Source organism: Peromyscus maniculatus, chromosome 12 (assembly GCF_049852395.1).
Source record: "Peromyscus maniculatus bairdii isolate BWxNUB_F1_BW_parent chromosome 12, HU_Pman_BW_mat_3.1, whole genome shotgun sequence".
NCBI lineage: Eukaryota > Metazoa > Chordata > Mammalia > Rodentia > Cricetidae > Peromyscus > Peromyscus maniculatus.
This window is the reverse complement of record NC_134863.1, coordinates 22,379,419-22,394,346: the sequence shown is the minus strand read 5'-3', so window position 1 is coordinate 22,394,346 and position 14,928 is coordinate 22,379,419. Positions and strand designations below refer to the sequence as shown.

At 42.6% G+C, this 14,928-nt stretch overlaps 1 protein-coding gene across 4 annotated transcripts in view; it reads left to right on the top strand.

Moving 5' to 3' along the window:
• Acap2 (ArfGAP with coiled-coil, ankyrin repeat and PH domains 2) overlaps positions 1-14,928 on the top strand; it is a 118,857-nt gene that overhangs the window by 37,587 nt on the left and 66,342 nt on the right. For all 4 annotated transcript variants that reach the window (XM_006974485.4, XM_015993316.3, XM_006974484.4 and 1 more), the window contains exons 2-3: positions 6,903-6,960; positions 14,739-14,858. In XM_006974485.4, coding sequence (XP_006974547.1) covers positions 6,903-6,960; positions 14,739-14,858 — 178 coding nt within the window. The remainder of the gene's footprint in view (positions 1-6,902; positions 6,961-14,738; positions 14,859-14,928) is intronic.

Below are 14,928 nucleotides of genomic sequence, written 5' to 3'. Positions count from 1 at the left end.
GAGTGAAAAGTTGCTTCTCACTTTTAGCTCATTTTCTGTTTGTTTCTCTCCCTCTCTCCCTCTCTCCCTCTCTCCCTCTCTCCCTCTCTCCCTCTCTCCCTCTCTCCCTCTCTCCCTCTCTCCCTCTCTCCCTCTCTCCCTCCCTCCCCCTCTCTCTCTCTCTCTCTCTCTCTCTCTCTCTCTCTCTCTCTCTCTCTCTCTCTCTCTCTTCTCATTTTAGAGTTTCTCACGGAGCCTGCAGGTTTGGTTGGTTCAGTTTGAGGGAATAGGAGTAGTTACAGTCCTAAGATAATGAGGGAAGGCAGACCTTTTAATTCCATTCACTGGGACTTAAAAAAGGTTTCAGAGCAACTTCTATTATTTTGTAGTGTCTAGGGATCAGACTTGTGTGTAGAGCCTTGGCTTGCTTTCGTTCTGACCTCAGTATGTGTTTTCCTATGTTTGCATAGGCTCTGAGGGTTTCTGAATGTCATGCCAGCATGTCATGGTCTTCTGTCTGAGGCTGAAACTGGAAGAGGTTGGGAGACCTTGGCTGTGCACTCAACACTGTCATGAAGATGTTATCACCAGCTGCTCATTTCTGAGGCTGTGCTAAAGTTTTCACAGTCTTCAAAATTGGCCACATGTTCTACATTAGACCTTGTTATCTGTAGTTTGTAGATGAAATGGAAGCATAAATTTAAATTTGTTCATAGAGTTAGTAAGACACAAGTCTGGGTTTATGAAAACTCCGTTCCCCTGCCTCTCAATATAACACCTCACAGAGATCCGGCAGGACGGATCTGGAACTTTATTAGGTACGTAGTGATCATTCATGATATGAATGATTTAATGAGATTTTTCTTTTTTACAGATGGTTGTGAGCCACTATGTTGTTGTTGGGAATCGAACTCAGGACCTCTGGAAGAGCAGCAAATGCTCTTAACCACTGAGCCATCTCCCCAGCGAGAGATTTCTTTTTAAGAAACAGCTTTCCAGCCTTTTTGCTCACTGTCACGGGGAGCTGTGTCTTGCTGTGAGGACTTTGTGTTACTCATTTTGCCATTAGCCAGAGGGCTGCCTTTGGATCAGTGAGCTGTCCTTGATCTGGCCATTGTTCTTTCTTTGCAAAGAATAGTCCAGTATTGCTCAAGCTGGAAAAAGCTGTGGAGCTCAAAGAGGAAGTTGGCTAGGGATGATATTTAACCATGACACACAGCAGTTCTTTTGAGTATAAATGCTTAGTCTGTATATATGTAATTTATTGGAATAGAGCTACTCTATCAAACAAGAACTACAATGTTAGTTTCAAAATCTGTACATTATATGCATGCACATACACATACATGTGCTACTGTTTTTTTATGTGTGGCGTTGGGATCCCATTCAGGGCCTCGCCCATGATTGTGAAGTACCTTATTAATGAGCTGCATTCCAGCCCTGTGCAGTGTTTTGAGTATTTATCATTACTTTATGTTTGATAACTCCTTAGCAAGTAGTCAAGGCTTGGAGTCTTCCATCTGCCTTTAATTGCTGAAGGACATTTGTGTGCTTATTAGTGATCTTGAATATCTTGTTCCTGCATTTTTTTCATTGCATAATTGTGTGACCTAGTTTGACTAATCCATTGAAAGAATATTGCCAAAGTTGAAGTGGAGGGTGGTGTTATTGCTTTGTCTTAAAAAATAGCTTTGTAAAAAAACAAAAACAAAAAACTGTGTTTACTTTTTGTTTAGCCTTCTGTGTTTGGGATGGAAATCCAGGGTCCTGTCTTGCACTTCCTAGCAAACAACACTCGACCCCAGAGCCACAGACCAAGATTGATTGTTTTAAAAAGTGTGAGCATGTGTGTGGGAGCATGTGCATGTGTATGTAGGAGTGTGTGTGTTTGTTCATGTGTGTAGGAGCATAGGCATACACTCGAATTTGTGTGTGTGTGTGTGTGTGTGTAGGCTGGAGGACAGTGTTGGGTATCACCCTCAGAAAAGCTGTTCGCCTCTTTGGAGATAGGCTTTCTCTCTGGCTGGCCAGTGAGTTCCCACACCCGCCTGGCATTTTTTGTTTGTTTGTTTGTTTTTTGTTTTTTTGAGACAGGGTTTCTCTGTGTAGTGTTGGAGCATGTCCTGGATCTTGCTCTGTAGACCAGGCTAGCCTTGAACTCACAGAGATCTGCCTGGCTCTGCCTCCCGAGTTCTGGGATTAAAGGTGTGCGCCACAACCGCCTCTGCCTGGCATTTTTATGTAGGCTTTGGGGATCAAACTCAGGTGTTTATGCTTACAAAGCAACTGCTTTATCAATAAGCTGTCCCCACACACCCCCTATGGAAGAAATGGAGCCTGTTGTTTTGGCCTTTTTAATGACTGGCACTTAAAAAGATGTAATGCTTAGAATGATAAGGCCATATAGATTTGCTTATTATTTTATCAAGTACGTGATTCAGAATGGTTCTTTCACACTAGTGAATAGAAGCAAAAGGAATCAGAGCTCACCTGAGAGCACAGGGTGAGGTGAAGAGAAGCTGCCAGTGTTTGTCACACTGTGACTGATGACAGGGACAGTCTCTTACAGCCCCCTCCCACTCCTTCCCTTCCCTCCTAGATAGATGATAGAATATTTTCTTTAATTTTATCAAATAGAAATAGACTAGATATTGTAACTGTAATTCTTGCTTGGTAATTGTTTTGTTTTATATAATTTTACTATGTTAAAGATTATTGAATCTACATTTAAAGGGCAACAACTTGTTTGAAGTGTTTTACATTGCTATGGATTTTAGTTTATTGATACAAGTTTAAAGTTAATTTTGTTATACTATATATACATTTCTACTCTTGTTTAAGGTATGTTTATGCAACTAATTTAACATTGTAATGTATAATTAAGAAATACAGATTAATAGTCATCTATGATAATCAAACTTATAGTCATGTTAGTTAAGTTTTCTAGGTATACATAGATATGTTTCAATTAGGTAGGTAATCTTCAAACACTTTAAAGACCTACAGAATATGGCATTTAAAATGTTTTAAAAACTTAGACTTTCTGGACAATGAGGCATGTCTGCTCCTGGCAGCACCAATTTACTTCAAAGAGGAAGATGGGCATTGAAGACATTCCATATGGAGTTTTCTTCTTGGCAGAATAGCCATTTGGGCAAGAAACTGTTCTTGCCTGGACTGCTTGACAGTATGTTGTATAAATTGGACATACAGAACCCACAGGAAAATGACCACTAAACTTTGCCTAAACAGGGTGAGATGGTCCTTCAGGTTTCTGCTTCACAGAAGATGCTGCCAGACATTCTGCAGGACACAGAGGAAAGCGACTGATGAACTTTGCCAATAGGCAAAATAATCCTTAAAATTTCCTGCTTCAAAAAAAGTCTGCCAGAGACTTTAGGCCTGTAGGCTGAAGATAGATGCCCCAGTGTTGCAGAGGAACTTTGGGTGACTGTCCAGGCAGCCAGATGTCTTTTGTCATTTCTAGATTTTTGGAAGTTGCTTACAATGCACTTCCTGTTTACTTAGGTAATATTATATCCTTCAGGGTCTTTGATGGAGTTGAAGACTAGATAGTTATAGTTTTCCTTAGTTATGATAAAAGGTAAATTAAATATAAAACTTTAGACTCACAAATATAAGATAGATGATAGAATATTTTCTTTAATTTTATCAAATAGAAATAGACTAGATATTGTAACTGTAATTCTTGCTTGGTAATTGTTTTGTTTTATATAATTTTACTATGTTAAAATTAAGCCCTTCCTTTTGGATTAAACAGAAAAGGGGAAGTGCTGTGGGATGTCTTTCTGGACACTGTGAATATATATTACTCTCATTGGTTGATAAATAAAGCTGTTTGGCCAATGGTGAGGCAGAATAAGTTTAGGCAGTACATCCAAACTGAAGATGGAGATGAGGAAGGATGGAGTCAGGAGAGATGCCAGCTTGCTGCCCAAGAAGCAACAAGATGTCAGCAGACTGGTAATGCCATAGCCGTGTGGTAACATATAGATTAATAGAAATGGGCTAATTTAAGATGAAAGAGCTAGTTAGCAAGAAGCCTGAGCCAAAGGCCATACAGATTGTAATTAATATAAATAAGCCTCTGTGTGTTTACTTGGGACCGAGTGGCTGCGGGACCGGGCAGGACACAGAAAACTTCTGACTACACCCCTCTTCACATATTTATTTAGTATATTTTATTTTAATGGTCTTGTTCTCTTACCCAGCTGATATGGACTCCTGGGCTCTATTTTCTGTCTCACTCTCAGTAGCTGGGACTACAGAACATTCTACCAGCACCCGCCTTAACACTTACTGTGCATTTTATAGATAAATGTGTAGGATTACACAGTGAAGTGAGATTGAATAATATATAAAATCTTATCAATCTGTAAGTATATATTTAGTAAGGACCAGTGATTTAATCAAATCTAACGTTGCTCATTTTAACAAATAATAATGTGAACATTGAGTTAAGGTCAAGGTTAAGATGTAGTGAAGCTCCTGAAAATCAGTTAATGTGCTTGCTCCTGGGATCAGCAGATCTGAGTGGCTGCTCTGCCGGGGGCGGCTCCAGAGAGAAGTGGATAGTGGCAGAGGTGTGCACTGCGTGCTTCAGGGGCTCGGGGACGTTTGTCATGCACCAGAGTGAGAGTCAAGTCCCAAAGGAAGCCACTTGAGGAGTTTTGTTGTCTGAATATAATGCCCCATTTTTGAAAATGCTGAGCCAGGGGCTGGAGAGAGGGCTCAGAGGTTAAGAGCACTGGCTGTTCTTCCAGAGGTCCTGAGTTCAATTCCCAGCACCCACATGGTGGCTCAGAATCATCTGTAGTGAGATCTGGCTCCCTCTTCTGGCCTGCGGGGATACATGCATACAGAACATTGTAGTATACATAATAAAAAAATAAATCTTAAAAAAAAAAAAGAAAAGAAAAGAAAATGCTGAACTAATCCAGGGTTATACCTAGAATGCAAAACCCTCTTTACAATTCCTGTTCTCCAATCCTGGTTCTTCTGCATTATAGTTCAGATTGGTAAATCTGCTTACAGATAATTTTTTATGTGTCTCAACAGTTTTTTGGGGGGAATTACATTATCCTAATTCTGTAACTTTCTTCTGCCTCCGTGAAATAATTTAATCTCATGTACATATTTCCCTTTCAGTAAGATGAACTTCGTTTATTTTGAGGTGAGGGTGTTGCCCACGCTGTCTTAGAACTCCTAGGCTCAAGCTGTCCTCCCACCTCAGCTTCCTGAGTCCTGGGATTCCCGGCATGCATTGCAGCCTCATCTAGGAACTTGCTACCTTACTTAAAAAGAAGACACCATTATTTATCTAGATTTTCCTGATTATTGGGCATCTTAGTTTTCAGTCAATTACAACATTCTTATAGAGATATATTTATTTGCTCTCAGGTGTGAAGTGAGTTTAAATGATGTATAGGTGAAGGAGGAGGATTATATTTTCCAGGCTGACGGAACAATGTGTAGTTTGAACACTTGAAGATAGTGGCCAGCTTGTCGGCCAGGAAGAAGTATTCTGGTTTCTGTGCTGTGGGTATGCCGCCTCCTGTGTTCTTGAAGCATATGCAAGAAGATCTCATTTATAATGGCACATGCTTGCTGAATAACTTGCAGTTTTTTTTTTTTAATTTTGGAGATTTAAAAGCTTTAAAATTGTATGTCCTTAGATGGAGCTGATAAGGTATTTGTTCAAAGGTCACCCAGGGTAGCTATGGAAATAGGAAATAGGGATTAATATCCTGGCTGATTTTGTTTAGTTCATTGCTTGAGAATAGGAAGGTAGTCTCCCATTACTATCCAGTTAAAACAAATTTTGGTTAGTTCCTAAAATAACTGTTGGAGAATGGCTAGGACATCACGTGGATCCATGAGATGGCCTGGGGCTATGGTTGGAGCTCTGTGGAAGAATGTCTGCTTGGCAGGCCTGAGGGCCTGGGCTCCATTGCAGGCACACACACAGAGAGCATGTGGGACTTATGTTCTATTACACACCACTTTTAGTGTAAACTCTTACCCTTACAGCATTTTAATGGCAGCTGTCTAACTTCAAACATTTCCAGTTTTGGAGTGTGGCTTGTGGTGGTCTCAGTCGCTCTCTCTCTGTCATCGAAAGCAGCTGCCTTTCTCTTTACTTTCTTCTTTTTGTACGACCTGACCTCGGCTGAGTTTTCTGTATTAAGACCACACTGACAGAGGAAAATTGACGTTATGAGTTATTTCTCACAGTAGAAGCCTCTGTGATTGGTAGTGCTTGCTCTTTGGTTTCACGTACTTCGCTGTCTACAAGTCAGAGTCAGTTGAAGTTCAACTGTTAAAATGTTTTGCTCTTTTTTTGCAAGTAGGCTTTTGGATGATTTTATTTGATTAGTGTCCTTTCTGTGTTTTCTGTTATCTTGCTTACGTTCTCTTAGTTCATTTTTAAAAACACACAAAACCATTCAGATTACTGTTATTAATTTGAATCATATTAGTGATTAAAAGTGAACTGGCCTGGGGATGGCAAGATGGCTTGGCGTGAAGACCACTTGCTCCTCTTCTGGAGGACCCAGGTTCGGTTCCCCACACGGCATCAGAAACCTCAACTGTCTTAACTCCAGCTTCTGGGGATCTGATAACCTCTGGCCTGTTTGGGCACTTGTGTATTTGTGCGCATACCACACCAGACACCTGTAACTACATGTAATTGAAAATAAATGTTAAAATACGTTAGCCTATTGTATTCTCCTATTGGTTTAAACTATTATCGGTGCCATTGCATGATCATCACATTTACATAAAGGATAATTTTTAACTATTCATATCTATGTCTTCACTTAGAATGAAAAGTTATTTTTCAAGAGTAAAGTATGCCTTTAAAGAAATAAACTAACCTACTTTATATTTAATTCTCCTAGGGCTGCCTTGGAAGAAGTAGAGGGAGATGTGGCAGAGCTGGAACTAAAACTCGATAAGGTAAGCTTTGAAACATATAATTCTTATTTTCCATAATGAACGTTTAGTGCCCACAGTAGGAGTTGGCTTAGTCGGGGTCTTAGTGTGAGCAGGTGCTCTCACCCCATTTGACACCCGAGGGGATGAAGCCAGGGACGTACAGTAGCTTGCTTGTTCAGATAACTGTCAGAACAAGGGCTTGTGTCCACATCAGACTCCAGAAGTCACAGAGCCTCCTTTACATTGTTGGAAGTCTGTTTCTGTCCTCTCCATCAAAAGACCTCATGTATCATTTTTGATACTTAATGGATTTTATGGATAACCTGATGATCCTTGTCGTAAGTTTTGGTGTGCTCGGTTCAAATACAAATACAATTTAAAGTGTTCATTCCATTTTTAACCTAATTCTAGAATGCTTAAAATACTTAATGGTTATATAGTTATATTTTAATGTAAGAGTAAACCTAGGCTGATTCCCATCTTCTCTGTTGTTACTGACAATGGTTTTTGGATGTGTATCCATGAAGTATTATCTGCTTCGTACCAGGCAGAAGCGTTCCAGTGAGAAATACATGGCCTTTGACCCATCTGTTCAGACTTTCCTTCATAACTGCTGTTCGGTGACATCTCTCCAGGTTCCTAGATACAGGCGTATGCATAGGTTATATACCTATCCCGACAATGATTTCCTATTGTACAGTTAAACTGTATTGCTGTGAAAAGCAGTCTTTTCAGACCTTATGGTACATAGGCATCACCTAGGCATCTTTTGTTTGGGTGGTGCAGATCCTGATTCAGTCAATCTTAAACCAAAGAACCTTCGAATCTTAAATGATCAAAACACTGGAATTCGAGAGTCTTTTTTAACCAAAGGGGACTCAGAGAGTGTGGAAATGTAGCAGTGTTTAAAATGTTGCTCCCTGCCCCTTGACTTTCTTCTCAATGAGCCATAGTTATTTTCTGTTTCTCTTGGTTAAGATCTTGACTCATGAAATAAGTATACCTGTCCAGATTCTTAAGCTGTTGTGTTCTTGGGGCTCTGGGTGTTACAGAGTAGATCACGAGGCACAAGGGACGGTGATTTTGGAAGAAGAACTTACAGAGGTGGTGTTCTGTTCACAGATTTCACAACATTGTGCAGGAAAAGTTCTGCTTATGGCAGCGTTGTAAATCATACCAGTGACAAACTGAACTTGCTCCATGGCTCCCTAGTTCATGTTTATTTTGCATATATTGTATCCTACAGTAGTCGAGTTCTGTCTTGTGAATAGTGCTCCAGAGTGGCGGTGTTCATGGTCCAGTTACCCGTTCTGCATGGTGTTCTGGTGTGGGCAGCATCACAGTGCCTCACAGTTGCCGTCCAGATCTGCTCTTCATGTCTACCGCATCTTTTCTTTGGTGTGCTTGGTCCCTGTTGGTGACGTAGACCCCTTTAAACCTCAGCTCAGTTTCCACTGAACTTTGTTTTATTTCTCTTGCATTGCATCATTTCTTGAATGCACTTTCACTTAAACTACTACAGTGTTATAATTTTTATTTTGTAGCAGAGCCTTGAGCTTGCACAGAGTCTGGAGATGCCTAGTTTTGCACGTGGCTCTATCATGTAAGTTACATAGTTTTGGGCAAACTCCTCAGCTTTCTAGGCCTTGGTTTCTTATTTTTCAAACCAGGGAGTGTAAGAGTATTTGTCTCTCCCACAGGTATTGTAAGAATGATATGAGCTAGTTTATCATAGGTAAAGTGCTTAGCCTGGTTCGTGGGCATGCCTGGTGCATGCTGTTTCTTTTTATTTTCTTTCTTGAGTGTGTGGATGTTTTAACAGCATGTTTGTCTGTGTGCCATTTGTGTGCCTAGTGCCCATGGAGTATCCCCTGGACCTGGAGTGACAGCTGCCATGTGGGTGCTGGGAATTGAACTCGGGTCCTCTGGAAGAGCAGCCAGTGCTCTTACCTGCTGTGCCATCCCTCCAGCCCCAACGTGGTGAATTCTAAGTAAACAATGATAGCCACAGCAGACAGCTCCCGGGCGATGTGGGCAGTCTTAACAGCAAACAAACAAAAGACACTCTTCTGGCCTGGCCCTGACTGGGCGCCCACCCCTGTGTTTACCCATTTCTGATCTTCAGTACTGTGCTGCAAAGTTGGATTTATCCTCAGTTAAACATGGGAGAGTGAGAGGAGAGAGAGATTACTTACTCACTAGGCAATGAGTTGTTTGTGCTTCTATCAACTGGCAAATGCCTATGGCACGGTAATCCTTTAGCGAAAACTTGTTGGATGAATGAGTTAGGCTCCCAGCCTGACATTTTAGACCAAGTTGATATTTATGCTTAGGTAAAAACTCTTCTTAGCTTTTCATTACTTAATTATATTTTTATCCATCACTGCCATTTAATAGGCAAATCTCTGCCCTTTCTTTCAACATCACCAAGTCAGCCTTCATCCTGGGCAGCTACAGTGTGGTTCTGGCTGCCAGCGTCCATTCTCCTGTGATGGTGACTTTGTGCTGATTCTGTCACATATGTCTGTGGCCATAGTCTCTGTCTCGGCTGCAGAGTGGTGATAACCCACCGTCTGATGTCTCCATCTCGTTAGTTCTCAGCCTCAGTACCACTCTGTCTTAGGCCCCTGTGCCTCTGGTCTTCTATCCTGCTTTTTTTCCCCCCCAAGACAGGGTTTCTCTGTGTAGCCCTGGCTGCCCTGGAACTCACTCTGTAGATCAGGATGGCCTCAAACTCAGAGAGATCTAGCTGCCTCTGCCTCTGCCTCCCAAGTGCTAGGATTAAAGACATGAGCCAAAATTGCCCAGCTGGCGTAGATTCTTTTAATAAAATGAAATTAATATATTTTTTAAAAAGAGAACTCTTAAGAACCAAATGAGAATGTTAAAGTTGGCATTTTCTACAAGTGTGTAAACCCTAAAATAACTCACTAGTACCTACAGAGTTCACTAGTCCTTACAGAATACAGTTCAAACAGTTGTTGACATTTCAATAGATTCCTAAGAAAATGGTTAAAAGAACCATTGGTACAGCCACATCCGAAACAAAATTTATTACTAATTTTTGACTACAAAAAGGCAACCAACTTCTATATAAAACTATAAACAGCAGCGAAATATAAACATGTCACATAAACATTTGACCCAGCAGCCTTTAATATTAATTAAAAGTCGATGAAAAGTATTTAGTTCAGTACACCCCCCTCCCCCCCAAAAAAACCACAGCTGTCTTTTCCCTGGAATCATTAAGACCAGCACTGCTGTTTATACACCTACAGGATTTTTGGTGATTTAAGTAAATGCATTGCACCTTCTGTGTGAGTGAATTGTATGGTGTGGAGCATCCCCAAAACTTGTGGGTCTATAAACTGCAGGCGCGTCTGCCCACACATTTCTGTTTCTTTTTTTTTTTTAAATAAAGATTTATTTATTTATTATGTATACAGTGTTCTGCCTGCATGTATCCCTGCCCTCCAGAAGAGGGCACCAGATCTCAGTACGGATGGTGGATGATTGTGAGTCACCATGTGGTTTCTGGGAATTAAACTCAGGACCACTGGAAGAGCAGCCAGTGCCCTTAACCACTGAGCCATCTCTCCAGCGCCCACATTTCTGTTTCTTATCCTAATTTTGATCTTAAATACAAACCAATTTTGGAATCAGTAAGATTTTTGACATAGAAAATCTTTGGATTTTTGCATCTGGAAACCCCTTGTGTCTGAGACTGAGAGCCCTGTCTCGTCCCCTCCTTCCCCTCCCTCTGGTCCACCCCACCGACACCTGCCGGTGGGGAATGGTAACACCGCACAAGTGAAGACTTGCAGAACTCAGTCCTACCCACCAGCATCCTGGTCCCTCTAACCAGCCCTGCGGTACCAGTGGCCTACAGCCCTAACCCACCAGCATCCTGGTCCCTCTAACCAGCCCTACGGTACAAGTGACCTACAGCCTGTGAGGTGGGTTCAGGGCTGATCGCAATGAGGAGGAAGAGCCATTCCAGCAAAGCAACTGCCATCTGTTCTCAGAAACAGTGAAAAACTGCGGTGTAGAAAAGAAATCAGCGAACCAAACATAAAACCAACAGCATCCTGCGTCTCCAACCTTGGGCAGTGTTCTTGGTTGTTACCCAGCGTTTTCTGCTTCTATACGAAGTACTTTTCTCTGGTTATCAAAACGCTGTTCTGACTGTTAAGTCATAAACATTGAGAAGATTAGGAAACACCTTGTTCAGTCACCCTGTGACGCACTCACATGCCTGGGAAGCGCAGAGGAATTAGGGATGAGACAGGTTGCTTGCTGTGGGCTGGACACAGGAGTTTTCAGGTAAAAGCCATCAGGAAGAGGAGCAAGAGGGCTATTAATGCTGGGCCCTGGGAGGCCCTGGAAGGTCCTGGGCCTGTTTGGTGAGAACTTAGTACGGAATTGCCCTGGGAAGTTTTAAGAACACCTGACCCGAACACTGCCGTAGGTGCGGCCAGCACAGCACTCCTTCTTAAGTTGCCACGGAGGCGGCCACAGGTGTTCCCTGACCACAGTCTCTACAGCCTCAGTGTCCTGCTCCCTGCACAGTGTCCCTGACCCGTCACAGCCACAGGTGATTGTCGCCAGCTGCTGCTCTGCTTCTGGGGCCATTGCTGCTTCCAGCAGCTGTTCGGCTCTCTCTGGATGGCACCGTTGGTCTGTGTCTCCTGTCATGGTCTGCGAGGTGAGATTCGTGTTTGAAGGCTCTGTCACAGATGTGGTATGCAAACGGTCTTTCATCGCGGTGAACCCTTTTGGGTTCCTCTGAGTCAGGGACACAGATGAATGACTTTCTATTCACCTCACAGCTATATGGCTTAGTCCCTGTGTAGACGTTTTGATGTTCTTTTAGGTGGGCCTGGGTAGCGGAACCTTTTGTATACATTTCACAAACAAATGGCCGATCCACCGAATGGAATTTGCAGACTTCTCCGTCTGCCTTTGTTAGGAAAAGTCGTACCATGTGCCTGGCAGGCAGTTTGCTCCCGATGGGGACCATACATCCCATACCCCGGAGAAGTCACTGGCAGCTGCTGTCTAGCCTGGAGTCTGACTGTCTTTTCACCTCACTCACCTCATCAGTAAATGCTAAGGCTCGAGGGGACCCCAGATCTTTGGATTCTCCTCACTGCTTTTTTTTTTTGTCTTCATCCTAGACATAACACACTTCTGAGGACGGAGTTCATCCAAAAACTGGGTACCAAGAATCTGACCCAGTGACATTATCAACATCCTCCTTTTTGTGGAAATCTGTGCTGTGTACTTGTATTTCAGGACCTCTTCAAATATATCAGAATAAAGGCAATCTATAGCTAACTGAAGAGTTGCTACCCCAGAAACAGAAGTTTATGATCATCGTCCTTAGATATATGCTTTTAGACATACTGATGAAAAACTCCACCAACAATTCAGGCTATTGTGTGTGTGTGTGTGTGTGTGTGTGTGTGTGTGTGTGTGTGTGTGTGTGTGTGTGTGTGTGTGTGTGTGTCTGTTTTCCCAGATAGGGTCACACTATGTAGCCCTGGCTCTCTTGGAACTCACTCTGTAGACCAGGTTGGTCTCGAACTCACTGAGATTCACCTGCCTCTGTCTCCTGAGTGCTGGGTTTAAAGGCATATGCCCCCACTGATCTGCATCAGGCTATTTCATTAATACCTTGAACATAAAGTTCTTCAGATCAGAATAACTGTGATTCAGATACCGGATATTTCTTATAAATGGAATCGTGAGTCATTTAGCCGCCTAAGACTGGCTGCTTTCACTTAAAGTAATGTATGTTGCCAGGCGGTGCACACCTTTAATCCCAGCACTGGGGAGGCAGAGGAAGGTGGATCTTAGAGTTTGAGGCCAGCCTGCTCTACAGAGCGAGTTCCAGGACCAGGACAGCTAGGGCTACACAAAGAAACCCTGTCTCAAAACATCTCCCCACCCCCCAAATGTATGTTTATACTTTTTGATTTTTGAGGCAGCATGTCATTTTGTTGTCTAGGCTGGTTTTGAACTCCCATTGTAATGATTCTCCTGCCTCAGCCTCTGGGGGCTAGTGCTGTAGGCACCATCGTGCCTGGTGGACTTCCCCTTTTCTGAAGCTTAATGATGTCGTCTGCCCCATACCTGGCCTCTAAAGGAAGTGTAGTCTGTTTGGGAAGGCTACTGATTCTTGATTGCCAGCTGCCGTATGTTCCCTGCAGATCGCAGGCCTCCTGTGGCCTCCGCTGTGGCCTCCGCTGTGGCCCTGCGTGGCCGGCTGCTGAGACTGACACATGCCCTTCATTCTGCTTGGTGCGAATGTGTCTCTTTCTTCCTCCTAATCTAGAAACAACCTGTCCCTTTGCAGTAATAAAAGGGTCTCTTTCTGTGCGAACCCTCCACGCCTGGCTCCTCTCCCTTCTTTGCTTCTCTTTGTTTCTTATAAAGCGAAACAGAGGCAAGCAGCAGTCAGGAAGCTTGCTGACAGGGAGGCCGCTCTGCTGAGTAGTTTAAGGCTAAGGTCACCTAGACCCACTGAGATGGCATTAGGATTTGAATTTAAATGGATTGAGCTGAAGATCCTGTTTTAATCATGCTATACTATTAATTACCCTTTCCTTTTATCTTAATTAATTTTGATATTTAATTTGTTGAGTAACATTACCTGCACGGAACAAAATTCAAAGACTAAAGAAGTGTCCTGAGTGAAAGTTGCTTACCGTCTGATCCCTGTGCTAGAGGAATACTCTGACCTAGTTCCTTACGAGTTCTTACAGATACCTTCTAAGCATGCAAAAGAATATACATGTATTTTATTGAAACGTTAGTACTTTTGAAAATCTTATTTTTTTCTTAATCTGTTTTGGATGCTATTAATTTATCGCCTTTTGTAGGACTGTCTTTGTTTGTGGTGCCAGGGGTTGAATTTGAGCCTGTGGCATGCGAGGCGACCTCTACAGCTAAGCTGCACTCCTAACGCTGGCCTTTTCTGTGTTTTTATTATATTGTGGGCACCTATCACACTCATATGTCACGTGGATGAGTTACAATGGAGACATAATGAGGGAGGGAGGGAGGGAGCAGGGAGAGGCTGGTGCAGACTCAGTCTTGAGGCTGTGATCAATGCCTACCTAACACAAGCATTGGAGGAGGAATACTACTTTTTCTAGTAGTTTCCAGTAGAGGCTGATTAATCCTTTCATACATCGGCTCTGATGGGGTGATACTGAGCAGTGTGACTGACTAACTTACAGTACCGGTTTATGTACCTTTACTCCAGTGTACCACAGATAGACACTTTAGTTACATCGTCATCACACGGCTGCCCGCTTACCCTTCTCTTTCTTCTAGGGCATTCTGTGTGTGTGTGTGCGTGTGTGCGCGTACGTGCGTGCGCACGCACTAGGAACTGAACTCAGGGCTTTTCACCTGTGAGGCAAGTGCTCTACCACTGAGCTCCATCCCCCAGCCCTCTTCTAGGAGGATTTAATAAATACTATGGGCTTAAATATTACGGATTTGAATTTGACTTGATAAGAAGAGATGGCATGTTGTTATCACATGGTATCTGGGGCCTAAAAGGTTGATCTTTTTTTTTATTTTTTATTTATTTATTTATTTTTTTGGTACAACTCTTCGTGTGAATTGACCATCTGAGGCAAAGGAAAATTCTTTCAACACTTCCTAGTTCTTGGTGAAGTGGGATTTCTAGTGAGTAGGCTAACTCACGTAGTAAGTGCTAGCACTTGGTTGACTAAGGCACGTCTGCAGTCATTTTCCCTCCTGACTCTGTCTCTCTTCCTTTGCAGCTCGTGAAGCTTTGTATCGCAATGATCGATACCGGCAAAGCCTTTTGTGTGGCAAATAAACAGTTCATGAATGGGATCCGAGACCTGGCACAGTATTCTAGTAATGACGCGGTGGTTGAGGTTGGTATCACTAAAATCACAGGTACACTGATGGGTGTGACAGAACGTTGTATGATTGTGCATCCACCTA